The 12,568-nt window shown below is 34.4% G+C and overlaps 2 protein-coding genes across 3 annotated transcripts; both read left to right on the top strand.

Moving 5' to 3' along the window:
• Positions 1 to 875: 875 nt before the first annotated feature.
• On the top strand, positions 876 to 9,821 carry LOC149541986 (putative ubiquitin-conjugating enzyme E2 16). 2 transcript variants are annotated; one of them, XM_089796146.1, is made up of 5 exons: positions 902 to 983; positions 6,368 to 6,442; positions 7,786 to 7,849; positions 9,173 to 9,234; positions 9,334 to 9,821. In XM_089796146.1, the coding sequence occupies exons 1-5, from the start codon at positions 915 to 917 to the stop codon at positions 9,427 to 9,429; spliced, it is 366 nt and encodes a 121-aa protein (XP_089652272.1). In that variant the 5' UTR covers positions 902 to 914; the 3' UTR covers positions 9,430 to 9,821. The 2 variants fall into 2 exon arrangements, with proteins under 2 accessions (XP_089652273.1, XP_089652272.1); XM_089796147.1 differs by lacking the exon at positions 6,368 to 6,442 and having other exon boundaries at positions 876 to 983.
• Positions 9,822 to 10,304: 483 nt separating this feature from the next.
• On the top strand, positions 10,305 to 11,446 carry LOC149541985 (uncharacterized). Its single transcript, XM_089795673.1, has 4 exons — positions 10,305 to 10,316; positions 10,735 to 10,860; positions 10,959 to 11,049; positions 11,188 to 11,446. Exons 1-4 carry the CDS (start codon positions 10,305 to 10,307, stop codon positions 11,310 to 11,312), a joined length of 354 nt encoding a protein of 117 aa, XP_089651799.1. The 3' UTR covers positions 11,313 to 11,446.
• Positions 11,447 to 12,568: the final 1,122 nt, after the last annotated feature.

Genomic DNA, 12,568 nt, shown 5'->3' with positions numbered 1-12,568 from the left:
AATGTCATACAAGAGCTAAATTGACAGAAGTGTCGCATAGAGGAGCTCAAGTAGCTGAATAAAAATACAAGGAATGCACTTGGTGGGAACTCTATAAATGAAGGGTCTACTAGCTTATCTTATGATTGTGAAGAAGATTCAAGAGGAGATGAGTTCATATTGCACTCAAAGGTTTCCACAAATGGGGATAGAAATGTATGCATTTTCCATACAGAGAATGGCGATTAACGCACACATATATGAATTGATGAGAATGTCATATTGTATGTACAAAATGGCGCGTTGGACCTGTCACTGATCAATTTGACTTATAAATCACAAGACCCACTTCTGGGGCTTCTCTCCCACCAGGGCTCAGGCCACATCCACTCCACTAGACTTGGATCCCTCTATCACCCTAGCGAACCCTAGATCTGGATGGGATACCGATACTGCACTTAAGGCTACCTCTCATCATTAGAAGATGAATATTGTAAGTTTTAAAGAGTTGGGGTGCACTAAGCCCAACAGAAAAATAGAGGAGAGATCAAGAGAGTCACATGTTTACAGGTTAGCTAAAGATTTCAATGTGAACTATGAAATGGTGTTAAGCATTGTAGATGGAAGTTCAATCGTAAATGCAATATTACCACTGTGCGGCTTAACACATAGCACACTAAGCGTTGACTGCTTAGTGTGGTACTGTGGGGTCCACTCCCCATCTCCGTCCCCCATCTCCTCTATAATGTTCCAAGTTACGACCCTTTGTAACGTCGTTACTCTATGACCGTGAACCGACCATGAAATCCAACTACTCCCGTGGTGATTGTTACGTTTTTAATCCACCGACTTCCACCCACTATCATTAAACGCTTTAATCACTTCTGTCTTGCATGCACTACACCACCATGTCTAGATTTCTTATTTCTTTTACCATGATTTCAATTCATTTTTCAATTCGTTTCACAATGGCACTGTTCAAGTTTTTTCCTAGGCAATTCAAGGTATGTAATTTTAAATAATATTCTCCATTTACAATTGCAGAAATAGGTTACAGAAATCACATGCACAATCCATGGCTGCCAAAAGAGAATAGTTCATGGTTATCTACACATGCCACTAATCCTTTGAAAAAAATCAACCTATGCACGATTAGTCTTAATACTATTTGTATGCCAATAGTGTTCAAATTCAAGGAATAAATCAAGATAGTTTTCGAAGAATGCCTTCTAATGGACAATCCAACCCAATATTCATTCTTGTTGATCTTAAAAATTACCTTGTTGATGCCTGAAATTCAAAAAGCAGAGCAGGCATAGAACAATGTTCATGAAACAGAGTAAAGAACAGGGGAAGTCATTTTCTAGATATAACCTAGACATAATGTGGCTTAGTTTTGGTCTTGGGATTGAATGCGTGGAAGAATCAAACCCTTTGATGACATCAAGTAATCAAAACATTCATACATTCTATCTTTCTCTTCAAGTGTTTTTTCAACAACACCATTTGTAGTCATAATAATAAAGAAATCATTCTCAACTATAGCTTCCTCACATGCTTGTTTAACATACCGAATGCAATTGTTTGCTTTCCATTATGGTTGCCAACAAATAATTCTCTTCACAACATTAAATTAATGTCTTGATTTTGTAACTACACAGATGCCTTCCTTTGCTATACCAATTTTGTCAACTTTGTTTAGATTTCCTGCAATCATTGCATTTCATGGCATTGTGTTTCATCAAGGCATTCTTCTTGAGACATTTCTAACATTTTTCATGTTCATCGTGAGAGTGCCTTCAATATAGTCTTTCTTTCACCATCGACAGTTAAGAGGTACTTCACAACCTAAATCGGTGACAAACTGGTTTCTCTATTTTACATAGATGTTTATAAGAACAAATTTTGCAGCACAAAGGAAATACTTTTCTTATAATTGATACATGATCTCAGCTCGTAAACTAAGCTTCATTATTTCAAAGATCTCAAGAGCTCCACACAAAATTTTGGGTACAGTCTACAATCATTTCATTTAATTCCCTGAGATGACATCTGTTTGGAAACTTTCTGTCAAACAATTTAGGTCCAATATGTATGATTCCACGTTTTTCGTGTATCAACCATTTTGCTATTTTATCTTCAAACTTGCATTATGCTTTCATGGATGTTTCAACCTCCCCCTAAACCACTGATTTAGACATTCTAAAGATAATGATTGTAAAGATCGACCATCTCCATTAATGTTGAACACCACAGAAGCATATATCAATTTATGACCAAAATAGTGCATTTGTGCATTTTCAGTGATTATTACATATTCTATCTGAACTTTTACATGCTTTGTCTACTTGTCCGGATTTCGCATGCATGTTCATGTAGACTTCTAGTGGCAACATCTGAAAAAAATTCTCTATCCCGAATGCTTTAATAGATGTCCTTATTGATATTAGGTTCTCTAATCTTCATTCTTGCTGATCTTAAAAATTACCTTGTTGACGCCTGAAATTCAAAAAGCAGAGCAAGCACAGAACAATGTTCATGAAACAGAGTAAAGAATAGGGGAAGTCATTTTCAAGCTCAATTCAGTTTTCCTTATGTTAAGATGTATATACATCAGGTTAAGATAATCATTGAGAATTAATTGGTGGATTTATGTGTCCACCAGATCTGCAAAAAATCTTGATGTAGTTGTCACATGAATTTGTAATACTATTTTAATAAATGGTTACTCCTTACATTGAAAGAAAGTTAATTACAAGTTTATCCTTCTGAGATAACATCTAAGAGCATGATAGTTACATCATGTTACAATTTGTAGCAATTGACAACCATGTAACTTGAATGTAGTAAAACCAATCTAATAGAGCTTACCAAAATGGTGTCTCTATACATGATATTACAAAGTCCAAGACTCCATGAAACCATTAAAACTAGACTTGAATTCTTACATCTGAATGGTTTCATTGAATGCAAACTCTTCAAAACCTTCCATTAAAGCTTGAAAGATCTTAAAAAACTGTATTTCTTGCCAAAATCAAACTAACCACATAGAAATGTTTTGCTTATGATTTGTGAATTTCACCATGCTATTCAGCTGATATTGCCCTGTTTATACCAAGCGGTGACCGATAGCTTGGCTTAGCATTACCACTCATGATAAACATGGTATCATTCATCATTCTCAAACATGGTGAGAAGGCCCTCACCCCTTTGCTAGGATTCCTCACTTCCTCTGCAATATGATGTTCTTCTTCCTTTATTTTCACCACCTGAATATGAAGCCCTGGCCTGCAATTCCCAAATAAATAAAGCCATTCTCTCTTGTTCCAGTTAGAGTTCATGTAATACACATCACTACATCAATAGAATGTTAACAATAAGCCATATGATTATGAAGAAAAGAGTATCTCAATTTATTTAACTGTCTCAAGAAAGAGCAAGTAATATTGAAACATTCAATTAAGAACAACTAGCTCAACAATTTGCACAGATTATTGGGTTCCCTTGCTATGCAACAGTGTATTCAACTTTCAACTTATATACATAACCCGAATATAAATTATTAGTTTATTTTCTGGATTTATTGTGAGAACAATTTTTCTCATCAACCTTTTGGATCACACTATGTGATCCACCATGAGGACGCATCCAAAATAAAATGAGGAGAAATGAGATAGATTGCAGACCAGGAATCCTATGAAAGGGGGGTAAGAAAAGGAAGACATCACATGAACCAAGAACAACAACACCTAACAAAAAGAGAGACTGGCCTAAAGACAATATACTGGGATCTGCAATATTTGTTAGAATTGATATGTTGTGCAATACTTTCTTTTGTTTGTCCACTACCTCCATGGTGGTTGATAGTGTTGGTATGTTTACCATTGCACCAAGTATTATATATGTATTGCATGCTTAGTTATGTTATCAAAAGTATATTGATTTTCTACCAAGTGTATTATACAATGTCTGGTTATTTTCTAATTGGATTCTAATATTTTTTTGTTGTATATTAAATGGATGTTGATTGGTCTCGCATCATGGACGAAGCAGTTCAATGCCTATGTAGCGAAAAATATTCTTATCTGGATCTTTCATGGAAAAAATATGTACTTAAAAGATTCATAACTATTTTCAGCTTGGATTGAAGCTGATAGATTGAAAGATTTTATTGAGGGAGAATGTTCAAGGGACTCATATCCAACATGCTTTCACAAAAGTCATTCAAGGAAGCCCTCTCAAAGTTCTGATACAAAAAATAGGATTAATAGTTATCTGGAATACAACATGTAAGAGTAATATTCTAGCTAAGATTATTTATACTTCAATTGTAAAGTAAAGAGTGTCTATAATCATTTGTTAATTATGCATATTATTAATATGAAGATTCTTTATGATTTTCATAGGTATTGGTGTACATTTGGACCAGAGGACTATAAAGAAAAAGATGCAACACCATTTGATCCTTCCTCTGTTCCCAAATCAGGGAAAGGTAGTATACCTAGTCGAAAACATACACGATGTGGTTATACCTGTCATTTTAGCACCCGAATCATGGTTCATAGGCCAAATCATGTATTGATATGGTACCATCAAGTTCAACATGTGAACAAGAGTGGCATACCTTGTCATGGTCAAATGAACAATGCATTTTTTGGATCAAGGTCCTTCTTTGCACCATTTATTAGTAAGCAATTACATCAATGGGTTGAGTCATTGCTATTACTTGGCATGCCTGCAGATGCAGTGCATAAAAAACATAAGCAAATGGTGCATGAAAAGATGACAATATTTGAGGGTCAATCTTCTAGGGATGATTTTCTTACGATGGATGATATTGCAAATATTGATCGCAAAACTAAGTCATTAAAATACATGTACGATAGTAGTGATGCTCTTTCAGTGCAACAATGGGTTTTGGCAAACCTTGACAAATGGTTTGCATATCAAGAGTATAGTGCCACTATTGATGGAGATGGAGAGGTCCCATTTGTGCTAGGGATTCAATTGCCAGAGCAACTTGATTGGATGCTTCAATATGGCCATAACAATATATAGGCCATGGATTCTACATTTGGTACGAATGCGATGAAGGTATATAGTGTATTGCTTCGTAGATTTAACTTCAAAATATTTACACTTAAAGTATAGTATTGATACATTATGCTGATGTCTTATGATAGTTTCAATTGTATATAATGCTTGCATTCGACTCAAAGCATATGGGGGTACCTATGGCATCGATTATTGTGTCCAGATCTTGTGCACATGATATCACATATTGGATGCACATTCTTCTTCAACAAGTTCACTTGAAGAATATTAATTGGAAACTAAATGCATTCATGGTGGATGATGTAGCTGCTGAGATCAAAGCTATTAGGTTTTTTTTTAAATCATTTATCCCTTTTTAATTTTTAAAAATATTTCAATGCCTCCTGTAATATAAAATTTGACACTGAGTGAAAGTATTTATGATGCAGAGAAGTGTTTCTGTGTGATCTATATCTGTGCACTTGGCATGTTAGACATGCATGGCTAAAGAACTTGATTGCAAAGGTCAAAGATAATGCAATTAGACAAGAGATGTTTGATAGCATTGGATTTATCATGCATCATTCAAAAAATGAGGATTTATCAAAGAATGAGATTTGCAATTTTATTGAGGACTTTAAAGATGCACAACCCTCATTCATTGAATATTTTAAGGGACGATGGTCTAATAGATTGAGTATGTGGGCTAGATGTTTCCATACACTTAAACATGCAGGACAAGAGACAAATGGTGCCATAGAGTCTTACCATTCACACTTAAAGAGACGATTCTTGAAAACAATCGAGCGTGCTACAAATCGTTGTGTTGATTGGTTGGTACATCAACTATCAACACATGTTTATGTCTATTATTGGTGGATGCAAGTTAGTTAAAAACATGGTTTCTATAGGAACTTTGATATTGAAAAAATTGAAAATACATCTTGGGTTCGAGCTATGAAAATTCCAGATGAGCATGTTATATTCAATGACACTAATGATCACATAGCATGGGTGACAAGTGAAAGCAATTCCAATTTTCGATATGAAGTGTATAGCTCCTCACCCAGTTTATCTATGTGCTCTTGCAAATTTTAGATACAAGGATACATGTGTAAGCATGTGATGAAGGTTAACTTGACGAGAGAGAGACAAAGGAAAAATCTATCTAACAACTTGGATGTAGACGTTGATAATATTTCCAATACAATTGGTTCTATAGAAGAAGGATGCTCCAACAATCTCTCTAATTATTTGGTACTTAAAAAACATTGAGTATTTTATTATATTGATATACAATTATTTGTAAACTACATGTTTTAAATTTTTTAAATGTGTTGCAATATGAATGTAGGTAACCGATGCATTTGAAGAGATTGTAAATAATGAAAATTGCGAACTCTTGGAGGATTCTTCTATGCCCATACAGGTGAATTTATAACCATATCTTTGCTATTCCAATTCTGATTATTTGATTATATAATTTCTAAAATATGTTTGCATTATTTTTGTAGACTGCTGGAAATAGAGGTGAAACTACACTAAAAGAAATGAGGCTACAAATAACACAAGAGTTGGACAAGTTACAAGAAATTTCAACTCACGTGTCTGATTTGGCAACACTTGCTTTCATTAATAAGAATTTAAAGGACTTGTCAAATAAGCTTGAGAGTAGACATGTCTCATCCCAACTTGGATTAGACCATCCAAGTGCAAATCCATTTCACGTTGTACGAGATGGGTTTGGTCACACTATTCATCGACAAAGAGACTTGATTGAGTGCATGAATGTAAGAAGAAGATCAAGTATTTCCAGGAGAACGCCTATGTTTCCACCATTGCTGCAAAATCAAAAGCATCAAAATTGGTTTGATGATCTTGATAGGGAATTTAATGAATTAGATGAGGAACAAATGTAGATCAATGAACATGATTTTGATATGGTTACACACATGTTTGAAATCGTCCAAGATACTATTATAAGAACACAAGATTTTATTGACAAAACATACAAGAGTGTCGTGAATTTTCTTAGCTATTTATTTCAAACTTTTTTAAGACTTTAAATGCTATAATGTGATTTTGGATGTTAAAAACACATTCTCTTTATGAAAATCCAATGTTTAATTCTCATACTGTAAATGTAGCTGCTATTTGTAGATTTAATAGTATGAGTTTTTCATTTTACCGAGCTTTCTAGCATGGTAGAGATGGATCATAGAGTGATCCAAATCATCGATACTTAAGATTCTCACACAATTGAATCCAAAATCAGCTATGTTGGGTATTGTGTACATATTTCTCACTGGTTCTGATTAGAGATGTTTGATGCATGTGAGAGCGTTTTATTTAAAAGTTTTATGAGGCCATAGTTCTTCATATGGAATGAAGTAAATAATCAAAACTAATAGCCAATTAACCTCCAAAAAGATTTTAATCTGTGCCTAAGAAACTGATAATGGGATTTTTTTTGTTTTTTCTATTGTGCTAAATCTGGGTCAAGTTATCGACCCCATTTCACATCTTGTGGGGTAAGCATGGACATCATTTTAAAGATTTTTCCTTCAAGATCACGACTCATGTCTGATTGGACCCTAATATTGTAATGCTACATTGTTTCCAAATGTGTTCTAGAGTTATGGGCTACTGGGAAGAATCGAATTGATAGTTCAATATTTAGAAAAATAGGATATGTGAGGCTGTTTCTAATGGGTGTTTTGAGTTTTCTAAAACCAGTAGGTAACAAAACATGTATGGTTTTTAATTGTGCAGGTTATTTTCCTCCAGCCAACTCCTTTGCATCCCAACATTTACAACAATGGGCATATATGTCTAGGTATGCATTTTATTGCCACTGAATGTAGTAACCAGGTTTCTATGTTTGGATGAAATTGGTACCCCTATTGGAAGCAGCTTGGTATATAATTATGTTTTGTGTTGCATTCTTTATTCTATTATGATTTTTATTTTACACTATTATTCTATACAATCTTCATTCCATTAGATTTATTTTTGTTTTTGTCTCGGATAAGTTGGCACATCTTTTGTAGATATTCTCCATATTGATAACTGAAGCAACTTGCCATAAAATTGTGTGTTGTATTTTATTCATCTTCTTATCATGTAAATGTTCTCACGACTCATACATTGAAACAAATTAGTTTAAAATTATGTCTTGAACTCTTTTCTCCTTGATTAGCCATAAAGTATTGTTTTGTATAATACTATAATCTCCAACTCTATTAAAACTGATTTGAAAGAGCAAACAGAAAATGAACATCCCAGTTAGCCTCATATCAAAATGTTTTGCTTGTTGTAGGATATGCAATGCCACTATTTTACAGTTCAAAAGCTAATATGTTTGTGACTGTAATTTCAAAGTTTGAAACCTTTGTCAAATGCCATATAAATAACTCTTTAGTGTGCTTTAGGATGATCACAAATTTCTATTTGGATGGGGAAATCAATTTCATATAAATGTGATTGTTTGATTTTTGATATTCATCAATTAATTTTTAGTTAAGTATTTTTATTGTGTACTGCATCCACTGTAGTATTTACAAAGCTTACTTGTCAGAGATCTTTCAGCATGTTTTGAAAATGCTCAACTGTTTTATGATTTACCTATGGGCTTAGTGTTTTATTTGTCTTGCTTAAATGGGCTCCAATTGTTGTTGATTAACCCTTTCATATTGGTTTACATGGCAGCAATTTTGAAGTAACTTCATGGCTCATCATTTTTTATGCTTAAGGTCATCACTTACCATAAGAGCTTGAGGTTTAAGGAAAATTCGTGGTCTATAATTTGATTATAGTACTTATTTGCTTTGATTTCTTGAAGAAATCATGACATCCCTTTCACAACAATTGTTTCAGTTTCGCTTAGATTGCATATCAACAGGAACCACTCCTGGTTGAAATTTAAGATTGTTTTAGAAATGAATAGCATTCTCAGGAATGTCAAAGCCATATAGAGAGAAATATAACAGTTGCTTATAATCTAGCCACTTTGTTTCCATAAGCTAGCCATATCATATGGTTATAAATTATTGTCAATGAGCAACTTTTATGATAATGCTCACTAAGGATGCTTCTCGAAGTTTACTCACTCATTTGCTTTTTATGGGTACATATATTTTATATGATTCCTGGTCTCCAGCTATGACTGTTGGCTCTGTATGGATCAACATTCTTTCAATGTTATCTAGCTCTACTGCAAAGGTTTGTTTTGATTCCTTTAGTTCTATGTGCAATTGTGTTAGATACATGTTTATATGATTGGTTTACAAAGTGTAATACTCAAGTGTTTGTGCAATGCAGCAAAGGCCCCCAGATAATGACCGCTGTGTCAAAAATTGTAGAAATGGAAGATCCCCAAAAGAGACTCGCGGGTGGTTCCATGATGACAAGGCATAACAATAACTGCTGAAATTTTCTATGTGGTCATTTCGCAAGTGTTTTGGACCAGTTCACAAGTTTTGATTTAGAGTTATTTCTAGACTTCATGGTCAGTTGTTCTGTAAAGATGTATTTTCACTGCTATTCCTAAAGAGCAGCTATTATCTCTGTCTCTTAGTTGTGTAATGTTTGCAAACAAGCTTTCACCAAGTAGAGGCTTTGGAAGCAGGGGACAATTTATTCTGTCTGGTAAATATTACAAATGATATAATACATTAATAAGAATAGTGAATACCTACCATCACATCCATTGGTTGGGATGTCTGGATGGAATGGAAAAAAAATGTTTATCTGGCAGGGAGATTCCAAAGTGTTAATTAATGCAAGCCCTTGTTTTAATTGATGAATTTTCCAGTTGTGCTTAGGTAGCATTGCCTTTTGTTGCATACCCCTAATTGTGATTTGGCAAGTCAATATCCCTCTTTTAATTGATGAATTTAAGGTCAATGTCTATTAGACAACGTTGTCTTTTGTTTTTGCATACACAATTATGATTCTGCCAGCATTAAAAACTATGATTGTTTCCTGTAGCGATAGTGATGACCTGGAGTAATATTGTTCTTCATATCTATGATAAGTAGATTTTTGGGTGTATTATGCTAGATTTTCTTGGAAATGTTGTAGTGGAAGCAAGCAGAACTTGAATGATGTAAAATATTGTTAGGAATCCATAGGTAGACATAGAAAGAGCTTTGAAGTGGTTCAATGTTATTGAAAGTGCAAATGCATGAAAACTTAGGTTGTATGGGCACATGTACTCGTGCTACTTGAATAGTAGTCTTGGCGAGCTGACTTGGGGACTTGGTGGGGCATGTTGGCGAGCCGACTTGGTAATGGATGGAAGAGTATGACCCCAAGACCCCAAAAATATTTAAGGGGATGTCAGATAGACCAAGAAATCTAAACTATATTACAGTGTTATTTTGGAAGGCACTTGAGAATTTGAGTCAATTTACCTTTTAGGCCATCTCACCGCATTGTAGAAATTTCCACCTATTCAACTTGTTGATCATTTCAATGCAGTGTGATTACTTCAACCAACCCTCATTGCGGGCTTTCTTATTGCGCTGTGAATATTTTAACCATTTTTCATTAATAGTCATCTTGCTTAACTGAAAGGATCTGAACCATCCCTCCTCACAGGCTTCATTCTTGCAATGTGGGCTATTTAACCAGCATATACCTGGAACCTCTAGAAACCTATCCTTTCTTGCTCTATATTTTTTATTTACTGTTTGTGTTTATATCTAGATTTGTTGAAAGCAAGTAATCGATCTAGGTAACTTGATGGAGGCCTATATGCATTGCCACTCACTCATATTACCTTCTGTCTCGTTTCCCTACTTTGTGGATAGAGTTGAGAAGGTTGGTTGCACCAAACGTGTTAGGGTATGTATCCCTTCTCTTCTTCGTCCGTGCCTTTTTCTTCACATAAATTTAAGCCCTTAAAATATTGCTGATTATACCAATTTTGGGCACCCTTTCAGACCTGCCTCCGAGAGCTGAGAGAGAGGGTAGCTAATGGAGAGAATCCCAAAACTTTGCATGAGCCTCCTACTGAGCCAACTCCTGGAGATGGTTGGTCCATTTTATTTCATTTATTAGATTCAAGATAGAGTTCTTCTAAATTTAATCCAAATCATTATTGTGGCATTTTGATCATAGTTTCAGTGCTCCTAGAAACCCTACCAATCAAAATTAGTTTGGGTTTTCCAGATGATATGGTAGATGGTGAAGTTGAAGTCGAAGGGGAGCAAAAGAAAGATGTTGCTGAAGATGATATAATTGAAGAGGACTTATTTGATGAACTGTACAGGCAAGCAACAGGAGAGGTAAATTGACAAACTGTATATTGTAATTGATTGATTTTTTTCCTTAGCTATGCTTAAAGGCTTGTTAAACTCAATTCTACATATAGAACACAATAATATGACAATGTGAATAAGAGCTAGGGTTATAAAATTGAGTGACTTCTTTTCAATTTAAATTTTCTTGACGAGCAATGTATTTTGTTTGCTTGGAAACAACAGATCGCCTCTAGTTAGGAGTGCACTTTGTAAAATTTAAGCGTACTGATACATGCATCAATGTATAGGGTAATGTTCTTCCATGCTGCTTAGCATTTTATGTCTATAATTTATGTGTTGTAATAACATTATTTTTAGTAGACAACATCTTCAAAGATTGTTCCAGACACTGATGTTGCCAGTCAGTCATCACCCACTATGCATACTCAAGAGGAATAGGGCATTCAACCATTGGGGAATGATGCTCATAAAGAAATGAATTAGACCCAGACTTCCAAAGAACAAAAAGCACACATGGAAGCTAACAAACTAAGGGCTTTGGAAAGGGCTGCACCGGGGCATCAGCCTAGTTACAATCTCAGTGAACCGTATTGCATTTGATTGGAATGGTTTGGTTGACTCTCTCTAGCCAATTGCTAGCAAATCAAAACCAAGAATAGAATAAAAATGCATGTTATCAACTCAATATTGTTTTCACTATCCATCTTCTCATCAGATCCAACTTGTGTAGCATTTGAAATTTCTTGTACAGAAAACATATATTTGAGTCAAGTTTAAGCACTCTTTTGATGTTTGGAGGCCTCTAAGAATGACCTGGAGTTGGGATTATTATTGTTTTTTCTTCTTGGATTGCCCTGGGATTGAATATCAAGGGTTCGGCTTAATTTATGCCATTGACTTTGTTTTATGAAGTTTGAAAAGTAGTCTATGATCACAAGAAAGATGAATTCTATCAATCTCATGCTCCTTAACAACCGGCCTTGAATGAAATTGAAATTATTTTAGTTTGAATGCAACTATTATGTGGCAATTAGTGAAGAAAGATGAGGACTAATATTCATACAATCTTCGATGTTGTAGATTGAACCTCTATTTTTTTTTTGTGTTTGTTCTCATGGCCTCTGTTCTTTGCAGGCAAGTCCCTGTGATATTGTCCAGTTTTCACTAATCTTTGTGATATATCTCGCTTATGGAAATAAAATAAAGTTGTTTTCAGAAAATAAATAAATAAAATGTATAAGATAATACAGTTTTCAGGAAAATTAATAAAACGTATAAGATATTCAAAA

This window comes from Cupressus sempervirens, chromosome 8, assembly GCF_028749045.1.
Source record: "Cupressus sempervirens isolate cs-2001-9-10 chromosome 8, ASM2874904v1, whole genome shotgun sequence".
NCBI lineage: Eukaryota > Viridiplantae > Streptophyta > Pinopsida > Cupressales > Cupressaceae > Cupressus > Cupressus sempervirens.
The sequence above is the reverse complement of the archived record's forward strand: the minus strand, read 5'-3'. Positions and strand labels throughout refer to the sequence as shown.

Excerpts from the sequence above, each read along its gene's own strand:
- LOC149541986 (XM_089796146.1), top strand. The coding sequence starts at position 915 with ATGATTTCAATTCATTTTTCAATTCGTTTCACAATGGCACTGTTCAAG. Across the intron at positions 984-6,367 it reads TTTTTCCTAGGCAATTCAAG|GTAACCGATGCATTTGAAGA; the intron begins GTATGTAATTTT and ends ATATGAATGTAG. Across the intron at positions 7,850-9,172 it reads CAATGGGCATATATGTCTAG|CTATGACTGTTGGCTCTGTA; the intron begins GTATGCATTTTA and ends CCTGGTCTCCAG.
- LOC149541985 (XM_089795673.1), top strand. Across the intron at positions 10,861-10,958 it reads GTTGCACCAAACGTGTTAGG|ACCTGCCTCCGAGAGCTGAG; the intron begins GTATGTATCCCT and ends GCACCCTTTCAG. Across the intron at positions 11,050-11,187 it reads TGAGCCAACTCCTGGAGATG|ATGATATGGTAGATGGTGAA; the intron begins GTTGGTCCATTT and ends TGGGTTTTCCAG.